The 22,463-nt window shown below is 40.0% G+C and overlaps 1 protein-coding gene and 2 long non-coding RNA genes across 5 annotated transcripts; 2 read left to right on the top strand and 1 right to left on the bottom strand.

Moving 5' to 3' along the window:
• Nucleotides 1-802: 802 nt before the first annotated feature.
• LOC146675253 (uncharacterized) lies at nt 803-14,747 on the bottom strand. Of its 3 annotated transcripts, XR_014910258.1 has the most exons (5): nt 3,195-4,205; nt 1,945-3,112; nt 1,722-1,857; nt 1,456-1,509; nt 803-1,298 (listed from the first exon to the last, which is right to left on the bottom strand). It is a non-coding gene; the product is annotated as an uncharacterized LOC146675253 (long non-coding RNA). The 3 variants fall into 3 exon arrangements; XR_014910257.1 differs by lacking the exon at nt 3,195-4,205 and adding an exon at nt 14,453-14,747 and having other exon boundaries at nt 1,722-3,112; XR_014910256.1 differs by having other exon boundaries at nt 1,722-3,112.
• Nucleotides 8,566-10,960, top strand: LOC146675254 (uncharacterized). The gene is made up of 4 exons (XM_085400355.1): nt 8,566-8,587; nt 8,813-8,940; nt 9,045-9,098; nt 9,205-10,960. The coding sequence occupies exons 2-4, from the start codon at nt 8,836-8,838 to the stop codon at nt 9,490-9,492; spliced, it is 447 nt and encodes a 148-aa protein (XP_085256481.1). The 5' UTR covers nt 8,566-8,587; nt 8,813-8,835; the 3' UTR covers nt 9,493-10,960.
• A 2,316-nt stretch (nt 14,748-17,063) lies between the features above and the next one.
• Nucleotides 17,064-18,217, top strand: LOC146675252 (uncharacterized). The gene is made up of 3 exons (XR_014910654.1): nt 17,064-17,205; nt 17,322-17,358; nt 17,707-18,217. It is a non-coding gene; the product is annotated as an uncharacterized LOC146675252 (long non-coding RNA).
• Nucleotides 18,218-22,463: the final 4,246 nt, after the last annotated feature.

Raw genomic sequence — 22,463 nt, 5'->3', positions numbered from 1 at the left:
CATTACATATATTGAGCAACATAAGCATGAAGCAATATACTTATAACCTGGTAACAGTGTTCATAATTTGATGCAAACACTAAAAACAAAAGTATAAGAAGTACAATTCAGACCCTTTCAGACCTTTATTTGCAGTGTGCTTTTTACATCCATTTGTTTCATTGTTTCTAAAATATGTCATCCTTTGATATTGATTGTATGTATTATAGGGTTCCACATGGCCAATTTCATCAGCGAGCCACAGTCATCCTTCCTTGTGAATTTCACAGTTTGTAAAAATAGGCATTTATAACAAATCATCAGTATTACTAATTTTACTTGACAAACAAAATATACGTGTTTGGTGGTTGATGTTTCCAAATAAATCACAGATTTGGACTAGAATATTCCTGTGCTTTTAGTTCAGCAGCATTGAAGGGAACTTGACCAGATAGCTCATTGTATCCTCATCACATTATTGAGGTATAACCAGAAAACATAGCCTGGCCCTTTTATTTCAGAATGGCAAGGAAAGAAAGGATATATAAAATATAGTGTGTATAATCTAGTTAGCCAAAAACAGTGTAAGAGCTGTTTGGTTACAGAATTTAGATTTTTGGCAGTGAGAAAACACTGGATACCAATCAGCCACAGTTCTTGTACTTTCTTCTGAATTTTAAAAATAAAAATTGCAAAAAAAAAGAAAAAAAGGCAATGATAACAGTTTTATTAAGTTTTTATTCACATTAAAGTGTTTCTTCATATAAATCATTAATAATTGTCAATTACTTCACATGCAAAATCCCCATGATCAGTGGCTTGTACTTGCATTACAACTTTTTTTTAATGAAAATAATGAAAAAGAGAAATTTGAAAAGTTATTTTTTCAGGTCAAACGTAAGTTTACAGTTAGATTTACTCAGCAATTTAAAATATCACTGGGACTCATAAGGGAAAAACATCAAACTGAAACTGCATGGTATAAAAGAGAAGTTTTACAAACACAATACAAAGAGTATTAGAGACATATGCAGACTAATGTGTTACAATTCATCTTTATGTTTCTCTACGTGTGTTAGCCGCTCCATCACAACATTTAGTTTCTCTTCATAGTCCTGGATTTCTCCAGCTGTCATCTCAAGGTATTTGTCTATGTACTTCTTGGTGGCTTTCAGGAATGTTTTCACGTCATCAATTAAATCCAGCAGTGGTGAATAATGTTCACTTGTTGTATTTAGAGTTTCATAGAAAATGTCCAGTAAGCGCATATAATCATCATAGAATAGTGGAATATAGAATATGTCTAATTTGAGATTATCCTGGAGGAGAAAATAAAGTAAAACAAATGTGTAAAAATACTTTTATATTCTTTTTTTGGTTTTGGTTGTTTAATAAATTTATAAATATTTATATTAGCAGTGATAGATATTTCACATTACTCATTCACGCTAACAACATGGACAGAGACAGACTCACCTTCCTTGTCACTGCTGCTTGTTGTAATTTCTGAATGTTTTCTTTCAGTCCTTCCTGCAAATCCAGATAGAGAATGTCCTCAAGCAGCCATGTGAAACATGTGTGCCAAAGGCAAACTGGTAAAAGTAAAACTACAACTGGTGTGTGTGTGTGTGTGTGTGTGTGTGTGTGTGTGTGTGTGTGTGTGTGTGTGTGTGTGTGTGTGTGTGTGTGTGTGTGTGTGTGTGTGTGTGTGTGTGTGTGTGTGTATATAACAATCATTTTACCAGTTGGTCCTTCTTTATCAGTGAACTTGAAAGGTTGACCAGAACCAACAGGGTGAATATGATGAATAAACCCCTGGTGGTTGTGACACCACTCACTCCTTTGCTTCTGGATAAATTCACAGTTGTCATCACTCTTCTGAAGAAAACAGAGCATGAAGTAAATTTAAACGTTTAAGTAAGAAAATTGCAAGTTTTAATTTGAGTGAAAATTGTATAAAAATACCTGCAATATCCTCTTATAGTACAGTGTTCCAGTTTGGTTTTTTTTAACTTGCTACAGGAGAACTAATGAATGATAATATGAAGGGCTCACACCACAAAATGCTTTATATTCTTCAGTGTCCCCTCCCCCATGACACAGCTTACCTGTGCGTGACTTGGCTTGTCTGTGGGTGTGTCTGTGTGCCTCTGATTTCTAGAAGTGGCAATATTCACTTTTGTTTTACAGTAAAACACAAACTTCATTTATGGTAAAAAACAAAATAAGTTCAATTCAATTATATATCACCAAATCACAAAAACTGTCGCCTCAAGGTGCTTTATATTGTAAGGTCGACCATATGACTTCCTATGAGCAAGCACTTTGGCGACAGTGGGAAGGAAAAACTCCCTTTTAACAGGAAGAAACCTCCAGCAGAACCAGGCTCAGGGAGGGGCGGGGCCATCTGCTGCGACTGGTTCAGGAGAGAGAAGGAAGACAGGATAAAAGACCGGCTGTGGAAGAGCGACAGACATTAATAACAAGTATGATTTTATGCAGAGAGGTCTATTAACACATAGTGAGTGTTTGAGCTGTCACATTGTGACAAACAGAAAATTGTGCCATTGTAATTGTTAGCCACATGATGTATATTTTGAATTTCACCGGATTGACAAAAGGTTGTGTTCTCAACCGAGTGAAACTGGTTGACATTGAGTTTTAAAACAGCATTTTAACCAAATCTTTTTTTTGTTTAGTTTTTTTGTTTTTTTACCATTTGCCTATTTACACTAAGTTTAGCACATGCCATGCCATTATTTACCTTGAATTCTTAATAGAACGGTTCACATTCCTTTAATCTGTTTTGTTTAATTTTTTTATAAGCACAGTGGGTTTGTCAACATTGTCATGGCTACTGAACGGACCCACGCGCAGACAGTTCTTTCAAGGAAACAAAAAGGGGATTTATTTACAATAGGGATCACCTTAGTGCAAAATATATGTACAGTGAGTTGGGAGGGGGTCCAGGGCTCCAGGGAGAGAAGGGGGGGGGGAATCCACACACACGCTTCCTCTTCCACTCAGTCACCGCCACCGCTCCTCCGCACACACGCACTCCTCTTCAGCCGCACTCGCCCCAACACTCCACACACTGCCCCACTTGGACAGGTCCGGTGATTCGGTCCAGAATCTACAGACAGAAGGTCAAGGTTAGTTCCACAACATAAAACACGTGTAAGCGATTCTTCTTTGAATATGCCGCGAGCACGAACTCAGGTGGTTCGACGTTCCAGCGGTGAGCTGCTCTGTGCCACTGCCTTAAATAGCAGCTGGGGAAATCAGCCAGATCAGCCGCAGGTGGACACCATCCACAGGGGTGCGTGGGCCAAGAGTGAGAGCCCGTAATGAGCTCCACCCAGGCAGAGAGGAGGAGGAGAGACAAAAAACTAAAACTAACAACAACAAAACCTGTAGCCAGCGTGGGCCAACCAGAGAGACACGGGGACCGTGACAAACATTTTCATTTTAACACTAACCATAGTCGTGCTTTCTTGTTTACTGTGAGTTTCTTGTCTTGTCTTGTCAACTATTTTGCAGATGACACCTAGTTATATCTCTTATATCTATATTCCTCCCTCGCACCTTTTTCTCTTACAGAATACCTACCTCAATTAAAATGCTGGTTCACCTCTAATTTTCTGAAGCTTAATTAGGATAAAACTGAAATCGTCCTTAGTGGCACTAAATCCTACCTACTGAAGGCAAATCATTTCTCACTCACCATCCATAGCTCCACAGTTTTCCCTTTACCTCAGGTTAAGAGCCTTGGAGTCATCCTAGACAGTTCACTATCCTATAAAATCTCAGATCAATAATCTCACCCGTTCTGCCTATTTCCCTCTACGCAACATTAACCGATTACATCCTTCTCTTTCTACCCCATCTACGTCCATTCATGTCCATAGTCTCGTTACCTCTTGTATTGACTATTATACTTCTCTCTTGCATGGTCTCCCCCAAAAATCCCTCCATAAGCTTCAACTGGTTCAAAATTCTGCTGCCCGCATTATTACCAGAACCACCTCCCACCTGTGTGTGTGTGTGTGTGTGTGTGTGTGTGTGTGTGTGTGTGTGTGTGTGTGTGTGTGTGTGTGTGTGTGTGTGTGTGTGTGTGAATAGCCCTGTTTTCCTTGCTTTTGCTTTTGTTTTTGTGAACTTCCAACCTTACAAAAGCTTAACAAGTGCAATGTTACTTTTTACAAGTTTAAATCAAATCACCAGTGATTTTTGTCCTGCTTTCATTTCAGAAGAAATTAATGTTTTGTTATATTTGATATTAAATGCCATGACTTTCAAGAGATTCTTAAGTATGCTCTGTCAGGGCATCCCCATGCTCTATGCATGGGGATGCGGACGGCAACGGCGGTGATGTGGAAGCAGTCCAGGGGGCCGACCGTGCGGACGGCAACCGTGCGGACGGCAACCGTGCGGACGGCAACGGCGGCGACTCAGGCGAAGGGGGTCTGGGGGCCGTCCCCGACGGCCATAGTGCCCGACCAATAGCCTGGTACGTAGCCGGTTAACTGCAGACCCAGACATAGAGGATGGACCAGGCGACGCAGAGGCAGAAGCTGGACCAGGCGAGGGTGAAGGCACGGAGGCTGCTGCAGGCGAGGCTGAAGGCTCAGAGGCTGGACCAGACGAGACTGAAGACACTGAGGCTGGGCCAGACGAGGATGAAGACTCGGAGGCTGGGCCAGACGAGGAAGCCAGAGACGGTGGCGCTGCGGGCGGCGGCGTGGCTGGACGGATCCCTCGGAACCTCCAGTGACGACAGGAGACAAAGGCCAGAGCGGTCCCAAGGCGTTTTTTTTTTTTTTTAATAAATAGTTTGAAATGTTTATTTTTTTTTTAAAAACGCCTTGGCTACATTTTAAGGTAAACAGCTGCAAAAATCTTGTGTGTTTGCTTAACTCAGTTACTTTTTTGAAGAAGTAACTATATAATTAATTGCCCAACATTGGTCATTATATACTGTATTTTGCAGAGAGAGAGTTACAGACTCTCTTATTTTAACTTCCAATAGTGTTAACATACTACACAGGTCATGAACAAGATTTTTTTAAATTTTCATTGTAAGTGGGCTAAAGCAGTTAATCAAAAGTAGTCTAACATAAATGTAAATGCTGTAATTTGATTATTTTAATAAACCATGTAGCTTGGATGGATTTGATGCCGGCGTGACCACAGTGCACACGTCTGATGTCGCTCACAGTGGTCCAAGGGATGCTCAGGGAGTTTGTGTGTTCGCTCAGACACATGAAAAATTAACCAATCTGTAATCTGGGAAAACTGGAGAGAAAAAGACTCAGCTTTTGCATTCCTATAGTTGGTGTGATAAGAGAGAATGAAATAGAATCAACCAAAAAACAGAGACCAGCAGGTTTGGCGAGCATTTATCTCTTGGCTGAAGGTAGATAAACCATGTTCTTGTGGTCGGTCCACATGGTGAAGAGCTGCTCTGCTCACTCAAGCCAGTGACACCACTCCTCCAGTGCCAGTTTGATTGCCACGAATTCTCTGTCCCTGATGTCATAATTTCGCTGTGGGGATCCAGTACATGAAGTTTGGGGTTATAGAAGAAAAATAAAATTATTGATTCTATTGAAAGTGATGTAGACATATTGAGAAACATCTTTTCTGCTTTTAAAAAAGGCATTAAATAATACATTAAATCATAAAACAGGGGAATGTAGATGGTGAAATAGAGGGTATTACACCATATGCACATATTATGTTTGGTATCCTAAGAAAAACTGTTGTCTTTTACTAAACTGCTTTATTTTTCCCAAAAGGTTGATTCTGTTCATCTGGATGCAGGGTTTTCAGTGGGTGAAACGTTTTCTCACTTATCCAAGTGACTTTCCCCAACCTTATAAACAGTACATTTGCACAATAACTGAAACCAGCCCACTGAATGAACAATGGGCTCTGAGGTCAGTTCCTTGATCATTAATATGCAAATTGGCATAAACCACCAAAGACCACTGATCAATGGCCCTGAGTACCAGTCACAGAGAGTTGGCGTATGGCTACAATCACAGCATTGTAAGATGAAGAAAGATGTACCATTAGGTCTCCTACTCATTTCAGATAGTCTTTCCCTTTTCACGTAAATGATGCTGTGATTGCAGCCATTCTCCAAATATCTGTGAATGGTACTCATGACCATTGATCAGTGGTCTTTGATCAATGGTTGTTGATCAATGAGTATGACTGATTTTGAAAGCAATGTGCAAGTCAGGCGTTAATGATTATTAAATTAGTATAGTGCTGATAACTACAACTACTAAAAATAAATAATGCTTTAGTTTAGTAAAGTTTACATTGTTCCTCACACCCAGAGGCACTCACAGCATTAGTGTCAAATTTTCACTGTTCTGCATCCTGTATTAAGAAAGTTAAAGATAATAAAAATCTTGGCTTTTGGATGCATGAGAAACTTCAAACATCATCGTGTATAAGTTGAATGTGTCTAATGTTTGTTTGTTTCTTATGGTTTGGCGCCCTCTTGTGATCTCAGTCAGTATTCTGTGATCTTTGTTTATCTGACTACTTCAATACAAGCACTCAGTTAGAGGTGCAGTTTTTACGCTAGTCTTGGTCCATGAATGCATGTAGGCTTGCATGCTGTGTTACAACCTTGTAAGGCATGTACAGACCAACTCAGTTTTGCTGTTGACTTACAGAGTACACATCTTTAGTCAGGCCATTTTACCAGAATTACACTAGAACTGGAGCCCCAAAAGCACAAAGGCTAAGGCTAAGTACAGATTTACAGTTTTTATTAACAAAACTAAATGAGTCAGTTGATCAAATGTGTCCCTGTGTGCAAAGGTAGAGGATTAATCAGTGAAGTGGTAAGTGGTCCAGAAAATTCCTTTCAGGTATCAAGTTGAACAGGTGAGGGAATCTGAGGTAGAATTTTCCTTTTCCAAGGTATGAATCAAGAGGAGACAGTGAGGAGGTAACAGCTGGAACACCGAGGGTTTTCTAGGACAGAGGACAAGAGAGGAACAGGTGTAGGAATCATTTAACTGGAGTGAAGACCTTGATTTGCTACTAGCTGTGAAAATAGTCTATATGATTATCTGTACGCTGTGGCAATGTGTCAGTCTGACTGTAGAAACAGTCATAAAGTTTGTATCTGTCTTGTGTGAAACTTGTATGAAAAGCATACAAGAGTGAAAACAGATATAAGATCCCTTGAAAAATTATATAAATGAAAGTTGTATGTTTTGGATACTTACAAAAACAATATATGAAAGTAATGAGAAAGTGGCCACTTTCATGAGTAAATCATAAAAAGCCTTATATGATTCACTATATGAAGTAGGCCACATCTTATGCAAGTCTTTTATAAGTTTTTACTATTTCTTTTCCATATGGGTAAATACACAGAGGGTAATGATCTGATCAAAGGCAGGGATGTTGGGAACCTATCAGGAACAGAAACAGGACCTCAAATGCAGCCAAACCTGCTGTAATGAACCGCTGGTCTGTACCATAAATTATCATTACGGGGGTTGTTGGAGCTTTGTGCACAGTAGCATTAATGACGGATGCACTCAGTAAACTGTATAGAGCAGTCTGTCATGCACAGTCATAAGCTGTATAAAGTCCATGTAAGTTGCAATAATATTTTAATCAATTTCAGTGTTAAGTTTGTTTCTAACGTAAGGTATGTTACTGCATTTGTATCATGAGATACGTGAAAACTTTCTCGTTCTGTACTTATGTTACATGCATCCATGTGCTATTTTTTAACTTAGACATGTGTGTCGCTCAAGCTAGCAGCGCCCCATGAGAAACGGGACGAATGTTTACGTGTTCACGGGAGTTTGCACCCTTGGCAAGTGGACTGAGGTATGTGATGCAATGTGATCTGATGTTATATTTTATCCAGCTGAACTGTGAAACACATTGACACTTTTAAACAGCCTTTATTTAGTTTTATTTAAGCAGTGACTGTAAATCTCAGAATTACTTGTTTTGTTTTGTTTTAATATACCTGATCGAATTGAAGCGCATTTGTTAATATTGCTTATTGCTAAGGTTCAAGGGGACTGTACAGGTATCAATTTTTTCTTATTTTATAGTTTTCACGGTGCTCAACGATGTCCAGAGAATGAGCCGTGTTTGGTGAGGAAATAAATGGCTGCACCCGTTAGAGACTCTTCTATTGTTCTTGATGCCAAGGGCTGCTACACCTGTCATTCACAGCCACACTCACACCAGATGGCAACGAGTGGAGGAGAGCAAAAGAAACAAGCACTCACACAATGAGAGTTGCCAAGGCCATAAATCCTCACCTTTGTGAATCTTGTTTTCTTGTAAATAGTTTGTTTACAGGAAAATGAAACAAGCAATAAGTAAAGTTTCTCATGAAATGAAAGAATGCAACACACAGGATGTGTGATACCCATTATGCCACTTTTTCCACTGACAGTGACACACACACACACACACACACACACACACACACACACACACACACACAAACAGTTGCGCAAAATGGGAGGTGTAACCAAAAGCATGTATAAAAGAACTTTGTGATGTGCCGTATTTTCATTCCTTCATTCATCAGCTTCTTTTGACATCACAGGTAAGTAAATCACTGTAACATGGTTTATACAGACTTCACATTTTTTTTTATATAGAAATTAAAATGTTTCAGATTGATTTGTAATTTGAGTTTTTCAGTTGTGATTCTTTGTGAATCCTTAAAGTTGCACTTTTTTGAATGATAACTCCACTGGATAATGAAGACAGTCAGCTGCAGTTTGTAAACCTTCCATTCAAATTTTAACGCTGTACAACTTTGACTTAGAGACAGAGTTGCTAAGAACAGCAATGGCATCAGTGACTGTTTGCAGCACCACCAAAGGCTTGTTCCTCATCTTCACGCTGCTGTCTCTGGTTTGCCTTTCAAGTGCACTGATAGACAAGGACCAGCTGGTAAATTGTTTTTTCTTATGCTTCAGTAATTTTGCGAGTCACCACAAACAAAGTTGCTGGTGTAATTTAAATTCTTTTAATAACTGTATATGCTGGATTTTCAGAAACAACTCAAAGAAAACTATCAGAACATAAAACAAGAGACGGACAGACTGAAGGTCAGTACATGTTCAGAGAACTGCGGACATATATGACCAAATATAACGTTACAACATAGTAAACTGCATTCATGTAATATGAAACTGTTACATTTTATCCCATCAGGCTGAGCGTGTGGAAAGAGTGAACTTTGGTTCTGAACTGTTGAGTGAATACTTGAGCCTTATGGACCAGTTGATCGCACTGGTGAAGAAATCTGCAAAAGTTTTACCTGATGGTTTTCCTCGAGTTGATACATTTATGGAGAACATTAAGAATTCCGTCAAGGAAAGTAAGGCTAACATTGACAGGGAGAATGAGGAGTTGGGTGAGAAAACAGAGGAAACTGAAAAGAAACTGGGACAACTGAAAAGAATGATTGAAGTCCTCGAGGAAATGCAAGCTGAATTGTAAATCCCATGTCAGTCATTTCATTTTTCTCTAATAATGCATCTTTTATATCTGTGGTTAGTTTCTATTTCATATAGTACAGCTTCTCTTAACTTCAGTTTAACTTTTTTTAGAGCTGTCATTCTTCTTTACTATCTGATATAAAAAAAAAAAAACATTTCACTATCAGCTACCATTGTGCGCAGACTCATATGTGCTGATGACAACTTTTAAGAATACATTTCCAGTTGGTACTTGTTTTTCTGCCATAACTTAGATATAAAAGTGGAAACAATGTTTATGTAAACTGCAAACTGCCACACAATAAAGACATTTACCTACTACTGTTATTGTTTCTATTCTTCAGCAATAAGATGACAGATTAATAACCTGCTCACATTCTTGTGAAATGCAAGTATGCCCTCACCAGAAAGAAGTAGTTGTAGTAGTTGTAGTTGTTGTAGTTGTAGTTGTAGTTGTTGTTGTAGTTGTTGTTGTTGATGATTTATTCATTTATTTTTTATGGTAATTTGCAGCATTCGTATTTTTGCATTGAATTGGGCTAACCACATCTGCGTGTCAATAGTGGCTCTGAGTACCAGTCACAGAGAGTTAGCGAATGGCTGCAATCACAGCATTGTAAGATGATGAAAGATGTACCCTTAGGTCTCCTACTCAATTCAGATAGTCTTTCCCTTTTCGCGTAAATGATGCTGTGATTGCAGCCATTCCCCAAATCTCTGTGAATGGTACTCATGGCCATTGATCAATCTTCGATCAATGGTTGGTGATCAATGGCCATGACTGATTTTGAAAGCGATGTGCAAGTCAGGCGTTCTCGCTGGTGAGCCTCAGCGCCCTGGTCAGCTGACAACTGTCTGTTAAACCAGCGGGAATGGAGACGTCCAAAAACCTTGGAGGACTTTTGCAAATAAGTAATGTCTTATTTTGTTCCAGACAGAATGCATTTTAGGATACTTGGCTGCACCAAGTACACAGAACTCACTACTGATGCACTCTTGATAGAAGCAGAGCAAGAGCACATCCAGGCATTTTGAGTCTACTTGACTTAATGTGTACTTTGAATTTGAACCAGGTAAAAAGTGACATTGGCATAATTTTTACAACAATGCCCCAATTTGCTGGGTTTTTGGGACATTCATTTATATTCACTTTTCTTGAAGTCCCATCACAGCATCTAAATCAGGTCACCCCTCCACCATTGTGACTGACAGTTTTATGAGAACTTTCATGTGAATGGGTGAATGCACAAGTTTGAGTGCTCAGATGAGTAGAAGAGCGCTATATAAGAACCAGTCCATTTACCTACTGGTGGTCCGGGCAAATCCAGGTTTTGATTGTGTGATCTCTTTCTTCTTTCAGAAATATGGGAAAGAATACATGAAGTGAGTAAAAACTGAGGAATGCAGTAAAGAAAACTCTGTGTGTGTGTGTGTGTGTGTGTGTGTGTGTGTGTGTGTGTGTGTGTGTGTGTGTGTGTGTGTGTGTGTGTGTGTGTGTGTGTGTGTGTGTGTGTGTGTGCAACTTTAAGGATTCACAAAGAATCACAACTGAAAAACTCAAATTACAAATCAATCTGAAACATTTTAATTTCTATATAAAAAAAAATGTGAAGTCTGTATAAACCATGTTACAGTGATTTACTTACCTGTGATGTCAAAAGAAGCTGATGAATGAAGGAATGAAAATACGGCACATCACAAAGTTCTTTTATACATGCTTTTGGTTACACCTCCCATTTTGCGCAACTGTTTGTGTGTGTGTGTGTGTGTGTGTGTGTGTGTGTGTGTGTGTGTGTGTGTGTGTGTGTGTGTGTGTGTGTGTGTGTGTGTGTGTGTGTGTGTGTGATTTGTAGCGTGAATTGTGAAAGACATGTGGCTGCTAGCAGTCACTGTTCATTGAACTGCAGACTGAAGGCAGCAGATCATTGGTTCCTGACCGGTTTCAGTCTGACTCGCTTCTTCTCTAAAGGAAGTTTCACTCATTACAACTTGTCAACCGTCGGCTTCCTTCCTCGCCGAGCCCTTTCTATCCTCACCTCTGATTCTCGATGCTGCTCTCGCTCTCAGTCACACGTCACCTTATGAATGGGTGACAGCGTTTCCAATTGAACCCTTTCTGCACCAGCGCTCTGCCACGTTAACTGTGGAGGTGCTTTCAAATAACTGTGCACCTTTCCACGCACCAAATCTGCAGTTGCCCCCACCTGCTGTGCGCTTGCACGGTGTGCACACACTCACACAAACTCAACCATTTATCCTCTGGATGCCCTTTTTCTCAAAACAAAACAAAGTCACACTACTCCATGTGTCGCATTCAGTATCTGGTGGTCGGCAGACAGACCTGAGCTCCTACATAACACTATTTACATATTTACTTTTTTTATTTGGACCTTTTATATATTATTTGCACTGCTTTGCAGATGCTCTGTATCTCATTGTACAACTGTATAGTGACAATAATAGCATTCTATTCTATTCTATTCTATTCTCCAAAATTTCCTCCCCCTGCTAATATTGAATCTTTCAAAGCTGACCTGTTGCTCTGAAAGCTGATTTCTTACATTTCTTTTCTGTTCATGTAAACAGTGAAATTCTGACTTGACATGATCAGACTTCAAAAGTTGATTGACAGCCACGTCCCCAAAATACTTTCAGTGAAACGCACTCTGGACGTGGGGTTCGCCGTCGTTCGCGTCGTGATTTTGGATTCTTAATATGTGTCTTTGTTTTGGTTTGACTCCGGTGCCAGCCTTAGTGGGTGAATGACCGTTGGACTTTGGCTCTAGTGATTTCATCCTCACATGACATAATACAATACAAGTCATTTCCTGCTCTAGGTGAGCTCGCTGGCATGTGCACACAGACGACGCAGAATCAGTGGCTGCAGTCTCTCTGGGTGCAGCACCTCAAGCCTTTTTGTACACGTCACTTATTTTATTTTTACACCTGGTAAACTGATTTTATTGCCACGTATCAGAGTGTTTTTATTTGACCTCTTCTTTTGGATTTATACTGAAGTTGATAAAGGTTCAATTCCAGTATTTAGCTTTCTGACAGAGTGGAACATTTTTCAGTGCCGGTGAATCCGAGCATGGCTGTTATTAAAATAACAATGAACCAGGTGAATTCCCTGAAACATTTACTGCAGTGCGAAAAAGCCTCTAGTTTCACAATAGTCAAAATGTGCATTTTTGGTGATAAGAACAAAAGTGTGTGTGTGTGTGTGTGTGTGTGTGTGTGTGTGTGTGTGTGTGTGTGTGTGTGTGTGTGTGTGTGTGTGTGTGTGTGTGTGTGTAAGAAGTGCTGTGGGTGGTGTATAACCAAGAGTGATGGAAAGAGATGTGTTAAAATGTGGACAGAAGAATAAGAGAGGGAAAGTGTTAATAAGTAGTGATGAAAATGACATTAAATATGTCTTAGTGTGTTAGTACAGGTGGCTACGGAATTGGATCAACGTCCTCCACAAGCTCAGCGGCCGGAGCAAAATGATAGCTTAACATAATTGGAACCACACCCAGCCCATGTTTTGGCTGAATTTTACACAGCTTCACTCCATGTACATCTTAACCTGAGGAACAAGCTTCGAACACTGGCCTAAACCCTAAACCTTAAAGGGTTCAGCAGCATGTATAAATACCATGGAAGCATGCACTCCTGATCACAAGCTGGGAGGTTCACCTGCGACATCACTATGTGTGAACGGACTTGAGAAGACTGTCTGAGTTTCACATTTGCCATACTAGGAGTTGAAATGGCAAAGACAGAGACTGAAAAGATTGAAAGACAAAAGGCAAAGCTTTATTTATTTACCATTATACCATTATTTAGATTCATGCGCGGTTTTCCACTATCAGCAATGATTGGTACGATTGCATGTGACTGGATAAATGCATGTGATTGGTATAAATACATATGAATGGACTGGGACTGGACTGATGATGTGGACTAAGTGTGACTGACTTGAAATTGAGAAGACGATAACTATTTTAGGATTAATCAATGCTAATGCCTAATAAACCCTAAACAGTGAAAAAAGGGTGGATGTGTGTGTTTGCGTTTGCTTGTTTTTGCAGGAGCAGGAGGATGACAGAGACCAGAGGAGGGGGAGACTGGAGGTCCACATGAGTGTGGGCGGGCCTTGCAGACCTAACCCTTTAGATAGCACTTTTCTGTGTTACTGATTTTGTGTGGAGAAAACTGTGTTTTCCTGGCTGCTTGTTGGTTACAGTAACACGCTGTATTGTTGGCAAATGTTAAATGCTGCAGGAGGAAAATGTGTATTCAATGTGAAACACATACTGTGTTAAAATCAGTATCACTCCTTTCACAGACAAGGAGGGTTGACCACATGATTTACAGCAACACCTCTGGAATCTGTTGATCCAGGCCCGACCTGCCAGGACAAACCGCTGGCTAATGTTTTTTTTCCCTCTCTAAGGGTTCTGGCATCACTCAGGCAGACATGAGTGAAATGAAGACGGTTGTGCAGTGATTACAGAACATCTTAGTGTGGGGCTCATTATCATATCGTTATTCATTTTAAGGTGTTGAGCTCAAAGTGTGAAAACAAGTGAGTGACATTACTTAAGATAAGTTACTGGTTACAGTAGTTTTAATTAAACACATGGGATGATCCATGGTTTGGGCAAATTATGGTAACAGTAGTGTTTTAATGATTTGGGGAAATAAACTGCATATGGCACACTTTTGTCTGTGGTGTTGGATGCCTTATTACTCTCATAACCTACAGTTGTTTGTAAGTGTGAAGTTCATATTTACTCACCGATTTTGGTTTCTAGGTAATTGTGGTGTGGATGCAGGCTCCAGGCAGAGCCAAGAGTTAGACCCACTTACCATGACATTAATGCTGATGTTAGTCTTTAACACAGGGTTTACAGGGCTGAAGCGAAATTACTCCGGAGGAGAAGCCATGATGTTGTCTGAGAATTTGTGTAACTAACCTTTTCCTTTTTGTTATTCTCCTGGTTCTGATGAGTTGACTCATGGGAGAGACCATGCGTCAAAAGGAGAAGTTTTCAAATAGAAGTTTTTCCTCCTAGCAAAAAATACAGGTGCAGCAGCCAGAGTATTGCTGGAAGAAATTGTCCCAAGGGTGGAATCTCCTGACTGAGACTGGGTGCTGATCAGAAGTCTTCAGAGACCCAGCGAGAAGCAGGGACCATTCATAGCAGAGCTGACAGCCCAGGCAGTGGTTGAGGTCAAAGGTCGTGCGGTTTGGGGCCCTACTAGTCATCATGAGAAGATTCCAGAACCACAGCAATAACCATAAAGCTGCGTTGGAACGAGAGGGTGAGGGGTGAAAAGAGCGCCCTCCTCCAACAAGGGCGTGCCAAGCTCCAACTCAACGACTGCAGAGCAGGCTCTGTGCCACCCGAGAGGGATCAGCGAATGAATGCAGATCACACCTACTTAAACAGCCAATCAGTTTCCCTGGAAAGCTTAGTATGTTTTTAAGTTACGGAGGTCGTTGGGGTGACGTTAATAATCATTTTATAAATGATATGCATTTACATGACTCTCCGAACATCACAAACTCTGTTAGAGTCCTGAGCATGAGTAAAAGTGATTGGAGTAATTATAGCATGCAAGTTTTACAGCAACTTGTGCACATTTTGTAGGGTAGGTAGATTGATTATCTAGCATGTCAGTTCCTGATGTATAAGTGCATTAGGCCCTCATTGTCTGAGTAAACATAGTAACAACAGTTGTGAGTTCTTTTGACATGTGTACTCAATTTTGACACATTTGACACCGTAGAGATAGGATTTGGGGTTCATCACATTTCATTGAGGGATTTTGACAGACCTCAAACATGCTGGAAGCACCTAAAGAAGGAAGTTGTTCTTTGAGAATTAAATGTGGTTGTTTTGGTTTCCCCAATCACTGATGTGGGCACAGTAAAGATAATTGTAAATGCCTTGGAGAGGGTTTACACCTTTTAAACTGGCTGATGGCCCTACAGTAGTAAAGAGTACAGTACACTGCATAGACAGAGTGGAAAGATCTATAATTCTGTTGTAAAATGTAGCTCAGAAGTGTTTGATATATGTTGGCTGTGTGGAAATTCATGGCTACTTTTGGGTTTTACTTTAAAACTCGAGAAGCACTAACATCAGTGTTAGTATATGTTTGTGGTATTAATTTACCTACAGGTTCAGACATATTCACTGTCCTTGATGGCAAACATCTGGACAGGGCAAAGCAAATGGCATAAAGGAGTGTGTGATGTTTGGTGAGGCATGTGTGCCTCAATCCCTAATAACACTGGGGAAGAGGGTCTTTTACAGAAACAGTTAATAAATTGGGAGATTTAATGATAAAGTGGGAAAATATATCACACACCTAAAAACTTCCTTATCTTAACAACGGGTTCTTATGAAAGAGCAGCTTGATGTAACCGAGGTTGAAGTTTTCTTTGCAGATGAAAAACGAACACTGTTTCATTTCTTATATGATCTCATATTGTGTTTTCTTTTATGATATAACTGCCATCCTTCGAACAAAGGGTGGAGACTCAGATGGAGAGAAGGTGACCATAAAATGTGAATTTGTTGCTTCCTTCTGACTTTAGGGAAGATGGACATTGTGAATTCTTTGAGTACACAATGGTGCTGATGTTCAGTAGTTCGAAAAGAAATCTCCATGTGTTTTTATGTGATTCTTAATTAATTATTTTTAATTCTTAATTGTGGTATCACAAAGGGTGGAATGTAGTGGCAGATTTCTTTTCTCATGTATTAATCACATATTTAATCATATCACATTAGTTATAGTAATATCACTTTCTCACTTTACTATAGTAAGAGCACTCCTGTCACTAGTTTACACGCATGTGGAAAGTTAACACAGTGAGGCCATTGTAATGGGTGACATTGAACAGATAGTGGGACTCCTTCTCCTTATCAGGGATGTAAATCCTTATGTGACGGCCAAGCAGAAAACAAGGTCATAATTCTCTCTGTGAGGGAGGAGGTATAGCCCCCCGTGAAAGGGGCCAACATGTGAGAGTTTGTGGAATGTTCTTTGTCTGTGTCTCTGTATATAAGATGTAAGGGCGGTGGCCACAATCCGGAGATGGTCCTGGTGTTTCACTGGGATGCTCTCTCCACATTGCAATGTGTTTATTAAACCCACTTCAAATTAAGCTCGCTGGGTGTGTTGCAGGTTATTGTTAAATTTTCCACGACACTAGTTATTCTTGGTCCATGAATGCCTGTAGGCTTCCATGCTGTGTTACACCCTTGTAAGGCATGTACAGACCAACTCAGTTTTGCTGTTGACTTACAGAGTACACATCTATAGTCAGACCATTTTCTCATAGTTATACTAGAACTGGAGAAAGAAGCACTCACACAATGGGAGTTGCCAAGGCCATAAATCATCACCTTTGTGAATCTTTTTTCCATAAATGTGGTTTGTTTACAGGAAAGTGAAACCAGCAATAAGTACAGTTTCTCATTGTGTCGCAGCCTGGTCTGTGGCGTGGCTGTGGGGGAGGCTGGTGTCTTCCCTTGTGTTGCTGTAGAAGACCTGCCCATCACTCAAGTCTTTGCAAGACTCTGAATGATCAGCATACTAGTTTTCTCCCCTCATCAAACCCTGTGCCTGACTGATGTTGACATACAAAAACTTTATTTTTCTTTTATGCATCATTCGCAGCTGTCATCCAACCTATTGACAAATTATGTAAAAGGTGAGCAGAATTGTTTGTGCACATTTGAAATGTTTAAACAGTACGTTTATTTGTTGTATGTCTTATTTACTTTTTTCCCCCTCTGGTTGTCACCTTGGCATTTTCATGTGAAACAGGCAAATATCTGCGAAACAAAAATGAAAGCCTGAGGAGGTAAGTGCTAATGCCTCTGCACACAGACCACACTGCAGCATACCCAACCACACGTGCGCACACGCATGCACACACACACACACACACACAAACAGTTGTGCAAAAAACTGAGCTGTAACCACAAGCATGCATAAAAGAACTTTGCGATATCTTCATTTCTTCATTCATCAGCTTCTTTTGACATCACTGGTAAATAACTCACTATAACATGGTTTTTACAAATACTTCACATTTACTTTTATAGATATTAAAACATTTCAAACTGTGGATATATGTGACCAAATATAATGTTATAACATAGTGAACTGTCTTCATGTAATATGAAACTGTTAAATTTGATCCCATCAGGCTGAGCATGAGGAACGAGTGAACTTTGGTTCCGAACAGTTGAGTGAATACTTGAGCCTTATGGACCCATTGATCGCACTGATGAAGAAATCTGTGAAAGCTTTACCTGATGGTTTTCCTCTAGTTAACACATTTCTGGAGAACATCAACCTGGTTTTCATGAATTAATCCCACTTATGGTGCTATAAGAATTAAGTGAAGGAATTTAAAGCTAACACTGACAGGGAGAATAAGGGGTTGGGTGAGAAAATAGAGGAAAGTGAAATGAAACTGGGACAACTGAAAAAAACTATTGAAGTCCTCAAGGAAAAGCAAGCTGAATTGTAAATTCCATGTCAGTCATTTCAATTTTCTTAAATAATGCATCTATTGTATCTGTGGTTAGTTTTCATTTCATATAGTACAGCTTTGGTTAACTTTAGTTTCACTACTACTGTTACTGTTTCTTTTCTTCAGTAACATGATGACAGATTAATGACCTGCTCACATTCGTGTGAACTACAACTATGCCTTCAACAGAAAATGTCTTATTTAATAAAGTTTATTATCATAATCTTTATTGTTGTTGTTGTTGTTGTTGTTGTTGTTAACGTTGTTGTTAACGTTGTTGTTAACGTTGTTGTTAACGTTGTTGTTGTTGTGACTCGTAAGCTGGAGAGGAAATGGCGTGTCACAAATTTAGAGGATCATCATTTAGCCTGGAGAAATAGTTTGCTGCTTTATAAGAAAGCCCTCTGCAAGCAGAACATCTTACTATTCATCACTGATTGAAGAAAATAAGAACAACCCCAGGTTTCTCTTCAGCACTGTAGCCAGGCTGACAAACAGTCAGAGCTCTTTTGAGCCAACCATCCCTTTAACGTTAACTAGTAATGACTTCATGAACTTCTTCACAAACAAAATTTTTATCATTAGAGAAAAAATTACCAATAATCATCCCACAGATGTAATATTATCTACAGCTACTCTTAGTACCATTGATGTTAAGTTAGACTCTTTTTCTCCAATTGATCTTTCTGAGTTAACTTCAATAATTACTTCCTCCAAACCATCAACGTGTCTTTTAGACCCCATTCCTACAAAACTGCTCAAAGAAGTCCTGCCATTAATTAATTCTTCGATCTTAAATATGATCAACTTATCTCTAATAATCTGCTATGTACCACAGGCCTTCAAGCTAGCTGTAGTTAAACCTTTACTCAAAAAGCCATCTCTAGACCCAGCAGCCTTAGCTAATTATAGGCCAATCTCCAACCTTCCTTTCATATCAAAAATCCTTGAAAGAGTAGTTGTCAAACAGCTAACTGATCATCTGCAGAGGAATGGTTTATTTGAAGAGTTTCAGTCAGGTTTCAGAGCTCATCACAGCACAGAAACAGCTTTAGTGAAGGTTACAAATGATCTTCTTATGGCCTCTGACAGTGGACTCATCTCTGTGCTTGTCCTGCTAGACCTTAGCGCAGCATTCGATACTGTCGACCATAATATCCTATTAGAGCGATTAGAACATGCTGTAGGTATTACAGGTACTGCACTGCAGTGGTTTGTATCATATCTATCTAATAGACTCCAATTTGTACATGTAAATGGAGAGTCCTCTTCACACACTGAGGTTAATTATGGAGTTCCACAGGGTTCAGTGCTAGGACCAATTCTGTTTACATTATACATGCTTCCCCTAGGCAGCATCATTAGAAGACATAGCATACATTTTCACTGCTATGCAGATGACACCCAGCTCTATCTATCTATGAAGCCAGATAACACACACCAATTAGTTAAACTGCAGGAATGTCTTAAAGACATAAAGACCTGGATGGCCGCTAACTTTCTGCTTCTTAATTCAGATAAAACTGAGGTTATTGTACTCGGCCCTGAAAAGCTTAGAAATATGGTATCTAACCAGATTCTTACTCTGGATGGCATTACCTTGGCCTCCAGTAACGCTGTGAGGAACCTTGGAGTCATTTTTGCTCCTCACGTGCAAGGTCTTAAATAATCAGGCCCCATCTTATCTTAATGACCTTGTAGTACCATATCACCCTATTAGAGCACTTCGCTCTCGCTCTGCAGGCCTACTTGTTGTTCCTAGAGTATTTAAAAGTAGGATGGGAGGCAGAGCCTTCAGTTTTCAGGCCCCTCTTCTGTGGAACCAGCTTCCAGTTTGGATTCAGGAGACAGACACTATCTCTACTTTCAAGATTAGGCATAAAACTTTCCTTTTTGCTAAAGCATATAGTTAGGGCTGGACCAGGTGACCCTGAATCCTCCCTTAGTTATGCTGCAATAGACGTAGGCTGCCGGGGGATTCCCATGATGCATTGAGTTTTTCCTTTCCAGTCACCTTTCTCACTCATTATGTATTAACAGACCTCTCTGCATTGAATCATATCAGTTATTAACCTCTGTCTCTCTTCCACAGCATGTCTTTATCCTGTCTTCCTTCTCTCACCCCAACCGGTCGCAGCAGATGGCCCCGCCCCTCCCTGAGCCTGGTTCTGCTGGAGGTTTCTTCCTGTTAAAAGGGAGTTTTTCCCTCCCACTGTCGCCAAAGTGCTGGCTCATAGGGGGTCATATGATTGTTGGGCTTTTCTCTGTATCTATGAAGCGCCTTGAGGCGACTTTTGTTGTGATTTGGCGCTATATAAATAAAATTGCATTGAATTGAATTGAATTGAGAATGTTTTGATCATTTATTCATTTATTTGTACGGTGCAGCATTCATATTTTTGCATTGAATTGGGTTAACCACATCTGCGTGTCACTGGCAGAGACACCTTTGTTAAGAAAGCCTGATAACTGGTGTTTGACGGTAACTGGAGAAATGCTTTCAGTTTTTGTCTGTGATGTACTTTCATTAGCATCATGCTCCGTCTATTTTTACATCTACTTTCCTAGTTTTTCTAGTTTCCTATATTAACTCTTTCCATAGATTTCATGTATTTGTGTAGCCCAGGGTTATTTTATGGCCAATTGTATTTTATTTTAATTTTATTTTAAGTGTTACTTTTTTGAGTATTGAGTTTACCCATGTACCATGAATGCACCATAACACTGCTGACAGGAAGTCCAAGCTCAGGCGCATCTGTCTACACCGAGCAACAAGCTGTCGTAGAAGTTTCCGTCCTGTTGAGGCACAGAGTTCATGTATTCTGTGAAGAATATCCTGGCTGGTCTTTCTTTTTTTTTTTTCTTCTTTTTTTTTAAGTTATTGTAAAATTATATTAACAAGCAATCTTTCCTCAATTTGAAATAAAAAAAAATATCAGCAAATAAAGGCAACATAGGACAGATGTGTATAATGCATAATGTTCACAGGGAAAAAAATGAAACAAAAATTCTCATCACATTTACAAGACTGTGGCTAAGTTTATAATGGTGCCTACTAGAATCTGTTTAGAAAGCTTTGACTAACTGAATAACTGGGCAATATATGTAGTCAAAGTTTGTATCAAAATATAAAAAAATATGCGGATGGGCAAGAGACGGGCAGGACCAAAGGGACGACCAGTGATACAGGAAGGAAGTATTAACCAGTATGTGTGAGAGATTAAAATGGGCAACTCATCCATATATCCATCAACCAAATAGGAAGTAACACAGAAGGCTATGACGATGAAGCGCACAGAGTGTTAAGCACAGGCAGGTAAAGAGATATACACCACATCTTAAAGCAGGTGTCCACATAGAGAAGAGCAGCACTAGGTAGTATGTTGTACACAGATTCTCAGCACTCATGCACTCACTTTTTGTGCCAAAGTCTGGCTTCCCTTGACAGCACGCGGCAGCAGTCCAGCTGTTTAAACAGCCAAGAGTGGCAGAGTAGCGAACTGTCAACAACAAAGCCCCTTTCAGACATGCAGTCCTTTTCCATTAAGCACCCGCGAACGCGTCGGCTTCGCCCCGGTCACTTTTCTGCAAAGATTGCGACGGAAATCTCGAACTAGGTCCGACCTAGCACTTTCAACTTGGCACATGTCTGAATGCATTAACCGATGCACAGGATTATGACTGCCCATATCTCTCGTCCATCTTTGATGTAGAGATTGCCCCAAACAGCAATAAAATATGACGTGACGTTTTGTCTCATCGGAAGCTATTTTTCATTTTCAGTAAGGTGAAAACGTCGCTCTCTAATGCAGTGCATATTCCCCATGCAGAAGAGAGAGTCTGTGTTCAAAAGGCAGGGGCAGCTGTGGCAGAATGCACACACTCGCGCACATGCACGCACACACACACACACACACTCACTCACACAGACCCTGATCTTGGTAAAAATGTCACATCGAGTTAAACGTTCAACAGTGTGGCTACACTTCACTAGATGCCTAATGCTCACTGCCACGAATGCGACAATTCTTTTGCACATATGGTGAATATCTCACATACCGTGGCTCTCTTTGCAACTGTCATGGTTACGTCTGAATAAAGCTGCGAGGAACACTGATGTAAAAGTGACCAAAGCCTAACAGAATGCCATCGCTTTGAGGGACTGATGAAGGCGGCAATGTTAAAAATCCCATGTCTGAAAAGGGCTTGAGAGACTGATCAATCTGGATCAATGTGACACTGTAACAACACCGCTGCAAAAGGCTGTCACAATAAAAGCCATATTCTTTCACATCGTTTCCATTTTTAAGACTCTTTAAATAGAAAGGTGGGCATTGGGCAGAGTAATACATTATTCAGAAAGGTGGCCACAGAGTAAAAGACAAATCCTCAGTTCTGTGTCAACCCATTTCTGTGACACCGTATGC

Source organism: Rhamphochromis longiceps, linkage group LG3, assembly GCF_057381845.1.
Source record: "Rhamphochromis longiceps isolate RC_006_pf linkage group LG3, R_longiceps_female_GT1.1, whole genome shotgun sequence".
Classification (NCBI taxonomy): Eukaryota; Metazoa; Chordata; class Actinopteri; order Cichliformes; family Cichlidae; genus Rhamphochromis; species Rhamphochromis longiceps.
The sequence above is the reverse complement of the archived record's forward strand: the minus strand, read 5'-3'. Positions and strand labels throughout refer to the sequence as shown.

Coding starts and splice junctions, on each gene's coding strand:
- LOC146675254 (XM_085400355.1), top strand. CDS start 8,836: ATGGCATCAGTGACTGTTTGCAGCACCACCAAAGGCTTGTTCCTCATC. Junction 8,941..9,044: donor TGATAGACAAGGACCAGCTG/GTAAATTGTTTT, acceptor CTGGATTTTCAG/AAACAACTCAAAGAAAACTA. Junction 9,099..9,204: donor AAGAGACGGACAGACTGAAG/GTCAGTACATGT, acceptor TTATCCCATCAG/GCTGAGCGTGTGGAAAGAGT.